This window comes from Lolium rigidum, chromosome 7 (genome assembly GCF_022539505.1).
Source record: "Lolium rigidum isolate FL_2022 chromosome 7, APGP_CSIRO_Lrig_0.1, whole genome shotgun sequence".
Classification (NCBI taxonomy): domain Eukaryota; kingdom Viridiplantae; phylum Streptophyta; class Magnoliopsida; order Poales; family Poaceae; genus Lolium; species Lolium rigidum.
Window position 1 is genome coordinate 23800654 of NC_061514.1, and position 14482 is coordinate 23815135.

Here is a 14482-nt window from a genome sequence, read left to right on the forward strand (position 1 = left end):
TAGTCCGTGTTAGTTGCATCCAAAATACACAAATTAGAGGCAAAACAATAGCAAAAGTGTTCGGGAAAGTAGATACGTTTTGGACGTATCAGGTACCACGGCCGGTACCCCGGCCGGAGGCTCCGGCCTTCCCCCTTCGGCCCGGCTCCCACTTGGCCACGTGGCCTTCCCTCCTTGGCCCGCGCTGCTCGTGTTTGGCCGGTAGTACCGGCCCAACCTGGCCGGTACTACCGATCAGCCCTCCAACGGCCGTTTTCTCCAGGGTTATAAATACCCTTCTTCTCCAAGTGGTTTGGCTGCTCACTTCTTCCCCAAAAAGCAAGACACCATTGTTGAGCCACCAAGAACACCAAATTCATCGGATCTCCTCCCTCAACCACCCAAATCCCTTGTGCTTTGGAGAATCGAAGGAGAAGACCCCGATCTACATCTTCACCGAAGCATCATTTCCCCCTCATTTTGTTGAGGGCCCCCTTGCTAGTGTTCCTCTTTGGATCCCTAGTTGATTTGTGTTGATGTATTGTTGTTGATTGTTGTGTTGTTACAGATTTGGGAGCCTCCAATTTGGTTGTGGATGTGTGCCCCAAGAACCTTGTAAAGGCCCGGTTTCCGCCTCGAGGAAATCCCTTAGTGGAAGTGGGCTAGGCCTTCGTGGCGTTGCTCACAGGAGATCTGAGTGAAGCCTTTGTGGCTGTTGGTTTGACTTTCGTAGCAACCACACTCCTCCAAACATAGACGTACCTTCTTGCAAAGGAAGGGAACTACGGGAATCATCTCCGTGTCATCGCGTGCTCCACTCTCGGTTACCTCTATCCTATTCTATCTCATATATATTGCGTAGCTATATCTTGCTTAGTTGGTAACCTTGTCATATAGGTAAATTCACTTAGTTGCATATCTAGAGAATTTACCTTTGTGTCAAGCCTAAATTGAAAAAGAACTAAAAATTGGTTAGCACCTATTCACCCCCCTCTAGGTGCGGCATACGATCCTTTCAATTGGTATCAGAGCCTCGGCTCTTATTTCGGGCTTAACCGCCTAAGAGTATGCCGGACGAGGAGCCTCCGGAAGGGGCCGCTAAGATGGTCTCCATGGATGACTTCAATTCGTTGAAGTCCTCCATGGAAGCTCAAATGGAAAGCATGAAAAAAATGATTTCCGAGCTTTTGACTCCGGTCCCTCCCAAGGCTCCCATCGTAGAGGTAAAGGACACGGGTGCGTTAGAAGAGGGAGATGATTCGGCATTACCCTCCTCTACCAAACCCGTGGATGGTGATAACTTAAACACTATCAAATCTCCCATAGCATCTCCTAGGGGAACTAGTGGAGGTGAGAGCTACAATCGAGTACTTCCGCCTTTCCTATCTCCCGATATACCGGTTCCCCATCCTCATATAAACATTCGGGGCGACCCTCCTAAGTTTTCCGTTAATGATTTGGATACTTGGCAATTTGAGTTTAGCTCTCATGTTCGCAGTGCCTCCAATGAACTTTGGAGAATCATCGTGGAAGGCTTCAAGCCCTATAACCCCGACAAGTTGACTAGAAGAGAAGCGGTTGATAGTCAACTCAACAACACCGCCTTGCACATGATTCAAACTAGTGTGGGGACAAAGGATTTGTCTCGTGTTCGGAATTGCACCACCGCCAAGGAAGCTTGGGATGGTTTGGCCGCTAGTTGCATTGGAAGTGAGAGCATGAGAAGGAACAAGTATAATTCTCTTCGGAATAAAGCCGAAGGTTTCTTGAGGCTACCGGATGAAGATCATGATGTCATGTATGGAAGACTTCTCACCGTTGCCGATGCTTTCCGTAATGTTGGTGCCACCCACATCAATGACTCTTGGATCAAGGATAAGTACATCGATTGCATGATGCCGTTTGAACCCATTGATGTCAAGACTCTTGTCGGAAGAGAATGCTTTCCCTCTCTCACCTCTCAACAAGCCGTGCACGAGATGCAAGCTCTCAAGGTGCTTGAGCAAAACTCTCATGATTCTCGCAATCGAGCTCTTGGGATGTCAAAAGGGTCCAACCTTGCCTTGGCGGTAAACTCCGTGGAAGATGTGAACCCTCAAGAACCATATAGGGCATCTTGGAGTATGTCCTATCCGGATGATTTGGAATACCACTACAACGACCACATGGCATTCCATGCAAAAACCTTTTGGGTGGATCCGTCCAAGGCCAAGGAAGACAACATCAAGAGAAGCAACTCAAGTGGATTCAAGAGCTCGGGGCCAAACACAAGATCATGCTACAATTGTGGGGACAAGCGCCATTTCATTGCCGATTGTCCCTATGAGCATAGAGAAACTCATGGTGGAAGGCTCATTCCCAAGGACAAGAGCAAAGACTCAAAGGGCAAAGATTCAAAGGCCCCCAACAAGAAATTCTATAACAAAAGCAAGAAGGGCAAGAGGCCCTCAAGGATTGTGCTTGTGACTAAGGAAGAATATTCTTCCGATGAAGTTGAAAGTTGTAGTGATGATGAAGAAGAAGAAAGCTCAAAGGAAGTGGCCGCCATTGTCACTACCAACATTCCCTCTTCATCTCTCTTTGATTCCCCCAATGAGAATCCTCATATCAAGAATGCACATTGCTTCATGGCAAGGTCCACCTTGGACACATCTATTGTGCTATCAACTCAAGAAGAATATACCTCCGGAGATGATGATGTTGATGATGAAGAAGATGCAACCTCAAATGGATTGGTCGCTCTTGCCTCCCTCTCCACTAACTCTTCATCACCAAGTGAATCCCCCAATGAGGTCATTCATGTGGAGGAAGAAAGTTGTCTCATGGTTAAATCTTCCGAGGTATCATCTCCTAACCCCTCTATGCCTAACATATCAAATGATCTAGGGGTTGATCTTGCTAGTCTAAAAGTGAAACAAGAATTGCTAGAGTTTGATGAGTTCATTCTTAACTTACAAGGCAACACTAAAAAGCATGTTTCAAATCTCATGGTTCGTATGGCTCAACTAAATGATACTCTTGAGAAAAATGTCAAATAGAGAGAGAAGATTCTCTTGAAATTCATGCTCTTAAAAATGCTCTTGAGGAAAGTCAAGAAACTAGCTTCTCTTGAAGAGAGGCTAGAAAATCTTGAAGAGCCTCAAGATAAAATTAACAAGCTCACTAAAGCTAGAGATCTTGCTAGAGCTAAGTCTAAAGTGCTTTTAAAGGAAAAGGCCAAATTTGGTGTTGATCATGAGAAACTTGTGAAAGATCTAGATGAACTAGACAAGGCACACAAAGCCTTGAAGAGTGAATACTCTCTCCTCTCCAAGTCTTATGAGCAACTTCAAATTAGGCTCGCTTCATATGACATACCTAGTACCTCTACTCCTTCATGTGATCATGCAAATATTATTGAGGAAAATGCTAGGTTGAAGGATGAACTTGCTAAGGCCCCCTCTCCCCAAAGTAAACTTTCCTTGGATGATCTCTTGAGTAAGCAAAGATCAAACAATGGGAAGGAGGGCCTTGGTTATAATGCTAAGGCAAAGAAGGCAAACAAGCAAAAGGCCAAGCCCGCACAAGAAAAGAAGAAAGCTATCACTAATGGTGAAGCCCCCAAGGGCAAAACCATTAATGATGATGATGCGGGAATTGCTAACCCTCACTATGTTCTATTTAAAGATCATTATGGTGATGTTTATGCTAAATATGTTGGCCCATATGATGGTTATGTTGCTTGGTCTATTTGGGTCCCAAAGACCCTTGTTGCTAACAAAAGAGGACCCATTGAGAAATGGGTACCTAAATCCAAGAATTGATCTCATGTAGGACTATGCCGCCGGAGGTTCAAAATGGGTACTTGATAGTGGATGTACAAGTCATATGACCGGCGGCAAGAACCTCGTCAAGGAGTTGAGGCCTAATATAAATAATATCACCGTCTCCTTTGGCGACAATTCTACATCCGAGGTATTGGGTTTTGGCAAGGTTGTGGTTGCACACAACATTACTCTTGTGGATGTCATGCTTGTCAAAACCCTTGGTTACAATCTACTTTTCGTTTCTGCCCTTGGCAAGATGGGTTTCGCCGTCTTTATTGATAATGATATTGTGGTCCTCTTGTGGAGCAAGACTCTAAAAGTCGCTTTCGTTGGGTATCGCGAACACAACTTGTATGTGGTGGAATTTTCGGGGAACACCACGACAAGTGCGATGTGCTATTCGGAAAGGCGGATGTGGGTTGGTTGTGGCATCGCCGCTTGGCCCATGTCAACATGAGAACTTTGCAAAGTCTTCACAAGGGGAACCATATTGTGGGACTAATGGAAATGTGTCTTTTGCCAAAGATCGTGTTTGTAGGGCTTGTGTTGAAGGCAAAATGCATGACTCTCCGCATCCAAGCAAGACTATCATCTCTTCCAAGAGGATCTTGGAGCTCGTTCATGTGGATCTCTTTGGTCCCGTTACTCATGCAAGTCTTGGTGCGAAGAAACATTGCTTGGTGATTGTTGATGACTACTCAAGATACACTTGGGTCTACTTTCTCAAGACGAAAGATGAGACTCAACAAATATTCATTGACTTTGCTACCGAGGTGCAACGCGGCAGTCTGGTCAAAGATTCCCTCAAGGACTAAAGGACAAGGATGAGCGAAGCACATCAGCTTTAATCGAAGCTCTGAAGCCAAAGCAGGAGATGACGTAAAAGCTACCGGAGGATGTCATCTTCCCTGATTAAAGACATACCGGTGTCACCTGGTGCCAAAGAGGCTTTGTAAAGTAGTTTGTCTAGTCAAAGATACCATTAGGGTTTCTTCCCCTGTAAGCCACCATCTCCCCTATATAAGGAGAGGGAGCACATCCCTGCGCGGGACAAATCATGAGTTAGTAGATTACGCCTAGAGGAAGAACTTGTATTGTGCTTCTTCAACCTCTGGCCAAGGCCAAGTTCATCAATAAGATACCGGTATTCCACCCGAAATCCACCCTTGTGTAACCAAAACCCTCCCCCGAATCCTCTAGCGCACATTCGGCCCCAACTTAAGCCATCACATGGCATCTGTCTGTTCACCACAACGACAGTTGGCGCCCACCGTGGGGCCAGCAGCTGTGCTTGCTGGAGTTCACATTCGGGCGGGCCTCCTCACCATCTTCAGCGAGCGTGTGGTCAGTGGCCTCGTCTACCGCCTCGGCTCGCTGGACTTCATCAACGACAACGATGGCTGCTTCTCCAACGGCGGTAAGTTCCCCAAGAACGGCCGCGTCATCGAGTTCGGCAGCCACCGCGTCTACTACGGCACTGTCCCGGAGCGCCAGTACCTCTCGCCGGTGCTGTTAGCGCCGGACCCGCCAAGATCTGCTGCTCGTGAGTTGCGCAACGGCTGCGCCGCTGAGCGTGGAGGTGCTGGTGGTTGGCACAGCTGACACCGGCAAGAAGGCAGCGGCGGAAGGCGCTGGGCAAGCGAAGTCCGCGCGCACGGCCAAGCCGCCGACTGAGCGCGACCAAGTGGTTGCGGGTCCATCTGCAGCGCCACCGGAGACTCCTCTCCAAGCGGCCATGAACATGTTGGCAACGCCCATCGCGCAGAACATCGACCTGGCAGCGGTTCAAGCTGAGCTGGAGGCGCAGCGGCATAAGCTGCTCACCGGAGGAGCGGACATCATCAAGGCACAACGCGAGCTGAACCTAACCCTACGTGAGTACAACGCTGCCCATGGCTTTGCTTCTGTTAGCACTCATCCTGCCAGAGTACCGGAAAACCGGCTTAGATGTCGTAACTTACACCAGGACTTACGCCGGGAGGTTCTTACCGGAAAAAACACGTCGGTATCTTTGAGCGTAGTGGAAAAACCTAAGTACAACAGTCCAGATAAAACAATAAAAGCTGCTAGGGCTGCAGTAGAGATGTGTGAGTTGCTTTCCGGTGATGCTTTAGCAAAACAACAAGATCGGGTTAGAGAGTTGCTTGACATGATACAGGAACAAAATGCTGAGCTTGCTAGGGTAAATAAAGCAGCTGCAGCATCAAAGTCAGTGCGTTCGGCAAAAAATGCCGGAAGCAAGTCCCATGGGCAGGCATCGCCCCCTATCCGGACAGAAGAAGAGAAAAAGAAGTGAATGCGCAGCAAATGACTGTGTATGTATGATCCGCTTCTTGCCGGAAAACAGCAAGCCGGGCAACATGAGGCCGGAAGAAAAAACCAAGGGGCAGCCCGTGGCTATGCCGGAAATGGCTATGCCGGAAATGCTTGATGATTCTGATCCTTCTCTTCTTCATGTGGAATGCAGTTGAGGTCGAAGAATGCCGTTGGAGAGACCACAGGTTGCCGTGGTGGTGTTTGCCGGAGATCACGGCGAGATGCGCTGCTGGGAGAGGAGACCTCGCCGGCGAGGTTGGGGACGAGCTGCTGGTTAAAGATCATGTAATGATTTTGTAATTTAGATGCTACTTGCAAATGTTGGTTCCATATCCTGTAAACATAATCAAAGGCATTGTTGAAAACAGCCTTCAAATGTAATAGAAGGAATCATTGAAAAGTGTAGTCAATTTTTTTATGGCATCTTCAAAAGTGCCAGCAAAAAGGTTCAATGGTATTTTTAAAAGTGCCAGCAAAAAGAATCCACGGCATCTTAAAAAGTGCCGGTAAAAAGATTCGATGGCACATTTAAAAGTGCCAGCAATACTAATTGAAGGCACTTTTTGACATGCCTGGAAAAACAACTGCCGGCATCTTTTGCAAAGTGCCAGCAATGCTCTACCTCGTCACAACTAAATGCAGAACTTTTTTTCCTGCCTTCAAATGTTTTTAGTGGCACTTTTGGTAGCATTTGCGGCACTTTTAAGTGCCAGTAATTTGAGGACCTGCCGCACTCCCGTGAGCCCGGGCAACATACATGGTTCATAGCCGTCTCCTTCTTGATGCATGCTCGTACTTCCACTGGAGAAGGATAACCTCCGCTGCTTTCACAAAAAAAAAAGGATAACCTCCGCTGCAGATGGATGGATGCGATGCGATGCGATGCAAGGCGGACAGGCCGGCCAACCTCGACCGTTTCCGTTGTAGCCGCACACGTAGGTATAGTACCAGCACCAAGTCGGTGCCGTTTCTATTCCTGGCACGTAGCTAGGTAGGTTGCGTCTCCGGCCGGCATCCGCGGCCGCACGTTGTTAGCTATCGTACGTCCCGACGACCAAGGCGCGAGCGCATCCGGCCACCTCAGTTTCCGTCCGTCCACAACCAAGCAGCGCGAGCGCCATGGCCGGGACTCGCCGCCGCGGCGTCATGCTGCTGCTCATCGCCATCGCCTTCTTCGCGGCCAGGCCAGGGCCGTCCTCGGCGTCGGCGCTGGTGGGCGACAGGTGCGCCGCCAACTCGCCGCCGTCGTCGTGCGGCGCCGGGATGCGGTGCGCCACATGCTCGCCGCTGCCCGGGTCGGGCCCCGCCGTGTGCTCCCGGACCACGCCCATCGACCCCAAGACCCACGTACGCACGCAGGCCGGCGCTTGCTTTAATTTCCTCCTTGATTCATTCATTCACGACGTACGATCGATAATTAACTAACCTAACCCTGCCTGCTGCCTACGTACGTTACAGGGAACAGGGCTTCCATTCAACAAGTACTCGTGGCTCACCACCCACAACTCCTTCGCCGTCGCCGGCACGCCCTCCGCCACCGGCGCGCCCATCGTCTCGCCGCCCAACCAGGGTGACTCCGTCACCTCCCAGCTCAACAATGGCGTCAGGGGCCTAATGCTCGACACCTACGACTTCAAGAACGACCTCTGGCTCTGCCACTCCTTCGCCGGCAAATGCTACGACTTCACCGCATACGTACGCGCGTGCCCCGATCGATCCCTTGTCTGGATCCCCAAGCCTTCTTGTTTCTTTTCAGGTAATTGTCTGAAGAACTTGCTCTTGTACGTATTGCGTGGGGATGCAGGTCCCTGCGTCCAAGGTGCTCAAGGAGATCCAGGCCTTCCTAGACTCCAACCCCAACGAGGTCATCACCGTCTTCATCGAGGACTACTCCGCCCCGGGCTCCCTCGCCAAGGCGCTCGCCGCCGCCGGCCTCACCAAGTACGTCTTCCCGCCGGCCAAGATGCCCGCCAACGGCGCCGACTGGCCAACGCTCAAGGACATGGTCGCCCAGGGCCACCGCCTCCTCGTCTTCACCTCCAAGCAGGGCCGGGAGAGCTCCGACGGCGCCGCCTATGAGTGGAACTACGTTGTCGAAACCAAATGTATCTCGATTCTCGATCGATCCATCACTTACCATGAAAATCCTAGCTAGCTCTTCTTAATTACCTAAATATATATGCAGACGGAAGCGACGGGCTGGCGGTGGGCACGTGCGGGAACCGGGGGGAGTCCAAGCCCATGGACTCCAAGGCGCAGTCGCTTCTGCTGCTCAACTTCTTCACCACCAACCCGAGCCAGAGCTGGGCCTGCGTCAACAACTCCGCCCCGCTCATCGACAAGCTCAAGTCCTGCTACGACGCCTTCGGCAAGCGATGGCCCAACTTCATCGCCGTCGACTTCTACATGGTACGCTACTTAAATTAATGTTGGTTTGCATGCATCTCGCGACATCCTTGTGACGTGTCATGTGCACCACCATGCATGCATGCAGAGGAGCAGCGGCGGCGGCGCTCCCCTGGCGACCGACGTGGCCAACGGCCGTCTCCAGTGCGGCTGTGACAGCATTGCATACTGCAAGGTGAGTTACTTAGTACTACAGTAGTACTGTACAACCGTCTGTGTGTGTGTGGGAGGGGGGGGGGGGTTGTGTGTGTGTTAATTTCCCACTTAACCAATGTTGTTGATTGCAGGCAAACGCCCCGTTTGGAACATGCACAATGTCATCTTCTTCGCCTCCGTCCTTGTCGCCATCGCCGTCGTCCTCTCCGGCTCCGGGCTCGGGCTCTTCCTCGTCATCTCCATCTTTAGCTCCCGTGTCGCGTACGGCTCCGCCACCATCTTCAACAACATCACCATTGTCGTCGCCATCCTGGTCGTGGTCGCCGGCTCCAGCTCCGGCTAGGACACGTTCTCGGCCGCGGTCGTGGGCGTCATCGGCGACAATGTCTTTATTTTCTCTGTTACCTTCCGCTTGGGAACTTTCTCCACCTATGTCTTCCTCCATGTCACCGTCCTTGGCTCCGTCATCATGGTCCTACGGGACTTCGGCTCCGTCACCGTCCTTGGCTCCGTCTTGGTGGTCTTATGGAGCAGCCGCTCTATCTCCATCATCATCATCGCCTTCTTCATCCCCACAATCATCGACATCAATCAACACAATGTCAGTGCAAGAGGAAGGGATAGCACAAACACAAGAACCATCTCCAAAGAGCACAACCGATCAAGGGACAGCACAAGCACCCTCTCCGGAGAGCACTTCCGCCGCAACGGGGGTGCCACAAAGAACGCTTCCAAAGAGTATCGCGGAGGCTCCAACACCGGAAGCGGAGGATAGCACCGGCGCAGCGATTCGGCCTGGGACCCCTCGTCTGAGCTCCCTCTTTGGAACCGCCGCACTTGTCCTCATCTCTCTGTGCTAATTACCAGGGGGCAACTGTTCCGATGGAGATGAAATCGTCAGATTCATTCATATGCCCTTCTCCTGCTACATATACCACACTAACACCTAGTGTCTGTACAGTGGTTTTTGGGACAAAAGTTTTCTTTCTTTGTCTCTTGTGTACGTATAGATGTCATGGTCGTACAGTAGCCATGTCCAAACAGTTAGTAGTACCTTTCTGTTGTTTCCTGTTGTCAGATCAGTCATCAGATGCATATATACGTGGGTAATCTATTTGTGTTTTTGGGTTGAGACATGATCTATCAAAAGTAGTAGTACTGACTAGCATCAATTAATTATTCAACGGATTGCAGAATAAAAATAGTACATAGCAGTGATCTACATAATACAGGGAAACACATCACACAAAATCGCTGAAACTCACGCACGGTTGATGATTCCCTAACACTAACAATAACATTAGGCGCCAGCCGGCATCCCTAGCTGATCAAGCAGGAAGCGGCGAGCTCACCGGCCTCGGCGATGACGCGCTGGGCGTTGGTCCTGAAGCAGTTACGCCAGATCTCGCCCCTGTTCCCCGCGGGCCTGGGCGCCCTCGCGAGCTTCTCCATGGACCTGGCGAACTGATCGAAAGAAGAAGGCCTCCTTGCTCTGCGCCAAGAGCTTCATGATAGGCGTTGTGGTCTTGTTCTTCACCAGGGCCATGTCGGAAGTAAAGACGCACTGGTTAAGGCTCATTTCTCCCCCTCTCCCCTCTCGTGAGTGAACAGTAGTTTGAGAGGCACCTCAAGCAAACCGGGCCGACCCCGAGCCCTCTCCGGCGGCGCTGCTGGCCGGAGATGGCAAAGGGAAGGCGCCGGAGTAGTAGGTAGGTGTAGCTTTAGGGTTTTCGGCGATCTGCCGGTAGTATGGAGTAGGGCACAAGATCTCTGGGATCAGATCTGGTGCATCCTGGATGGGTGGTTCTTCCTCGTCGAGCTCCGGCGGCCGGAGACGGCGAGCTCCCTGACCTCAGGGATCTCCACAAATAAGATCCTCTCCTGCTGCTTCATGATTTCTCGTGTGCTACTGCAGTGGTTTCCTCCTCTGGCTGGCCATGGAGGCGAGGGGAAGAGGAAACCGACTGCTACCTCGACGGAATCTGGAGACAGCCGGGGGTCATCTTCTTCCCTGACGTCTCGGCGCGGCGCCAGGCGACCCTTCACTATGCTCCAAAGGTGGGAGATGGTGAAGATTTCCATTGCTGCGAGCCCCCCTCTAAATAAGCGTATCTGCCTCTTCTTCTTTGGAGGTCAACCAGCTCCGATGCTCCTCTTGGCCGGCCCCGGTGGCGAGGGAGGAGAGCATGCGGTGGTTGGTCTGGCGACCAAGCAGAGGAGGTGCCTTGCGAGTCCTTGCGCACAACACGCGGTTACCGTCATCGTCGCTGCGATCTTCGGCCGTTTGAGCGGCCTGATCTCAACCTCCACTGTGGAGGTCTTTGGATCCGTCGCCGGAGCTCGCCACGCCCAGGAAATCAAGTGGTTCGTCCCCGGTGTCCTTGGTGTAGCTGGCGGCTGGATCCAATCGTCGGAGAAGAGCTCACGAGCAGACTGCTCTCTGATCTCGGCTGCAGAGCCTCGAGGTCGCCGACGATCTGGTGGTGGAGAGCCCGATGTCCTTGATTGCGTTTTCCAAACTTCTTTCAGGGTGTTTTCTGGAAAAAAGAGGCCTTATCCTCAAATAATAGGTTCATTAGGGCAAGTGTTGTAAGGGGCCTCTTTGTAAGTTTGTACCTACCACGTGGTTGTCTATAAACTCCCCTGGGGTCTTCAAGACCCCGGTACTGTTCAAAAAAAATGCACTGGTTGAATGTCAATATACCTTGTAGAACCTATTGTCGAATAGGTCTCAGGGATCACCACGTCCAGGTTCTGCAGCCGCTCTGGGTGCTTGCTGCAGTTGGCCGCCAGCTTCCTCGAGAACGTGTCGTCCATGCACGCCCACCGGTCGGCGAAGAAGCTGCACTTCGTCCTGCAGATCTGGAGAGCGCGACGAGGTCGGCGAGATCGCCAAGGCCCCTGCTGGTGAAGGCTCGCGCCAGCGTGGCCACGCTTGCGGTGCTCGGGGAGGCTGGAGCAAGGGATTGACTATTTTTATTTTTTTCACGGTTTAACTTGAGACCATCCTAGAGCATGAGGGAAATGCCAATCATACTTATTATCCAACAGATGTGTAGGAATAAGAGATTATTGGCAAGGGTATCTAAAACAGAAACATGACTCGAAAAGGAAGACCTATACTAATCTGATGAAGGAATGGTAATACCAACAATGTTAGCCATGCATTTCAATTTAGAAGTAGAAACTAGAAAAAAGACTAAAAGAGTTTTTCTGGGGAATACCTGTGAGCTTGGAGGAGGCTGGGTAGTAGCATCCTCCTCACTCAAAGGGGAACTATCACCAGGAAACATTATAGCATTAGAAGACATAGGTGTATCGGCAGCCTTGCACTTCAGCAACCCAACACAACGAAGGCGATCAATCGCATACTTGCGTTGAGTCAAAGTAAGTCCACCAGCCTCAATACCGACAAATAGTGAAGAGCACCAAGATCCTTAATGGAGAACTCCTAGCGAAGTCCAACGACTAAGCGATCAATAGCCTACGAGGATGAAATGAGCACAATGATATCATCAACATAGACCAGGACACTAAAGAACGAACAAGGAGGTGTCGGCAGTGGACTCAAGAAACCCATGTTCGCGCAAAACTGATGCAAGGCCAGCATGCCAAACTCGAGGAGCCTCTTGGAGATAATATATAGCCTTGACCAACCGACATAAGTGATGAGGTCGTGCAGGATCTTCGAAACTAGGTGGTTGGCACATAAAAACCTCCGCCTCAAGAACATCATTAAGAAAAACATTCTGAATGTCAAGCTGATGCAATAACCAACTACGGAAAACTGCAAGTGAGAGAATCAAACGAATGGTTGTAGGTTTGACCACCGGGCTGAAAGTATCTTCATAGTCTAGTCCACAGTGTTGTTTCAATCCTTTAATAAGCAGCCGAGCTTTATACCTCTCAATTGTACCATTAGCATGTCGCTTGACCTTAAACACTTATAAGGCGTGAAGCACACGTCCGTTGGGAACCCCAAGAGGAAGGTGTGATGCGTACAACAGCAAGTTTTCCCTCAGTAAGAAACCAAGGTTATCGAACCAGTAGGAGATGAAGGCCACGTGAAGGTTGTTGGTGAAGGAGTGTAGTGCGGCGCAACACCGGGGATTCCGGCGCCAACGTGGAACCCGCACAACACAATCAAAATACTTTGCCCCAACTTAACAGTGAGGTTGTCAATCTCACCGGCTTGCTGTAAACAAAGGATTAAACGTATGGTGTGGAGAATGATGTTTGTTTGCGAAGAACAACGAGAGAACAATGATTGCGATAGATTGTATTTCGGATGTAAAAGAATGGACCGGGGTCCACAGTTCACTAGTGGTGTCTCTCCAATAAGATAAATAGCATGTTGGGTGAACAAATTACAGTTAGGCAATTGACAAATAGAGAGGGCATAACAATGCACATACATATCATGATGACTACTATGAGTTTTACTTAGGGCATTACGACAAAGAACATAGACCGCTATCCAGCATGCATCTATGCCTAAAAAGTCCACCATCGGGTTAGCATCCGCACCCCTTCCAGTATTAAGTTGCAAACAACGAGACAATTGCATTAAGTACCGTGCGTAATGTAAACAATACAAATATCCTTAGACAAAGCATTGATGTTTTATCCCTAGTGGCAACAAGACATCCATAAGCTTAGAACTTTCTCGTCACTCGTCCTACATTCAATGGAGGCATGAACCCACTATCGAGCATAAATACCCCCTCTTGGAGTCACAAGTATCAACTTGGCCAGAGCCTCTACTAGCAACGGAGAGCATGCAAGATCATAAACAACACATATATGATAGATCAATAATCAACTTGACATAGTATTCCATATTCATCGGATCCCAACAAACACAACATGTAGCATTACAAATAGATGATCTTGATCATGATAGGCAGCTCACAAGATCTAAACATGATAGCACAAGAGGAGAAGACAACCATCTAGCTACTTCTATGGACCCATAGTCCAAGGATGAACTACTCACGCATCAGTCCGGAGGCGGGCATGGTGATGTAGAGCCCTCCGGTGATGATTCCCCTCTCCGGCAGGGTGCCGGAGGCGATCTCCTGAATCCCCCGAGATGGGATTGGCGGCGGCGGCGTCTCAGTATGTTTTCTCGTATCGTGGCTCTCGGTACTAGGGTTTTCGCGACGGAGAGAATAAATAGGCGAAGGGGCAGAGTCGGGGGACGCTCGAGGGGCCCACCCCATAGGGCGGCGCGGCCGGGGGTGGGGCCGCGCCCCCCTAGGGTGTGGACGCCTTGTCTCCCCTCTTCGTCTCCTCTTCGGACTTCTGGAAGTCTCCGTGGAAAATAAGACCGTGGGCTTTTGTTTCGTCCAATTCCGAGAATATTTCCTGTGTAGGATTTCTGAAACCAAAAACAGCAGAAAACAGGAACTGGCGCTTCGGCATCTTGTTAATAGGTTAGTGCCGGAAAATGCATCAAAATGATATAAAGTGTATATAAAACATGTAGATATTGTCATAAAACTAGCATGGAACATAAGAAATTATAGATACGTTTGAGACGTATCAAGCATCCCCAAGCTTAGTTCCTACTCGCCCTCGAGTAGGTAAACGATAACAAGGATAATTTCTGAAGTGACATGCTACTATCATAATCTTGATCAATACTATTGTAAAGCATATGAGATGAATGAAGTGATTCAAAGCAATGGTAAAGATAATGACTAAACAACTGAATCATATAGCAAAGACTTTTCATGAATAGTATTTTCAAGACAAGCATCAATAAGTCTTGCATAAGAGTTAACTCATAAATCAATAGTTTCTTAATAGAAGGTTTT

The 14482-nt window shown here is 49.9% G+C and overlaps 1 protein-coding gene and 1 pseudogene across 1 annotated transcript; one reads left to right on the top strand and one right to left on the bottom strand.

Moving 5' to 3' along the window:
* The first annotated feature begins 7220 nt into the window (after nucleotides 1-7220).
* On the top strand, nucleotides 7221-9523 carry LOC124671034 (PI-PLC X domain-containing protein At5g67130-like). The gene is made up of 6 exons (XM_047207476.1): nucleotides 7221-7448; nucleotides 7560-7796; nucleotides 7906-8206; nucleotides 8287-8510; nucleotides 8596-8682; nucleotides 8795-9523. The coding sequence occupies exons 1-6, from the start codon at nucleotides 7221-7223 to the stop codon at nucleotides 9521-9523; spliced, it is 1806 nt and encodes a 601-aa protein (XP_047063432.1).
* A 460-nt stretch (nucleotides 9524-9983) lies between these two features.
* On the bottom strand, nucleotides 9984-11974 carry LOC124671035 (annotated as a pseudogene).
* Nucleotides 11975-14482: the final 2508 nt, after the last annotated feature.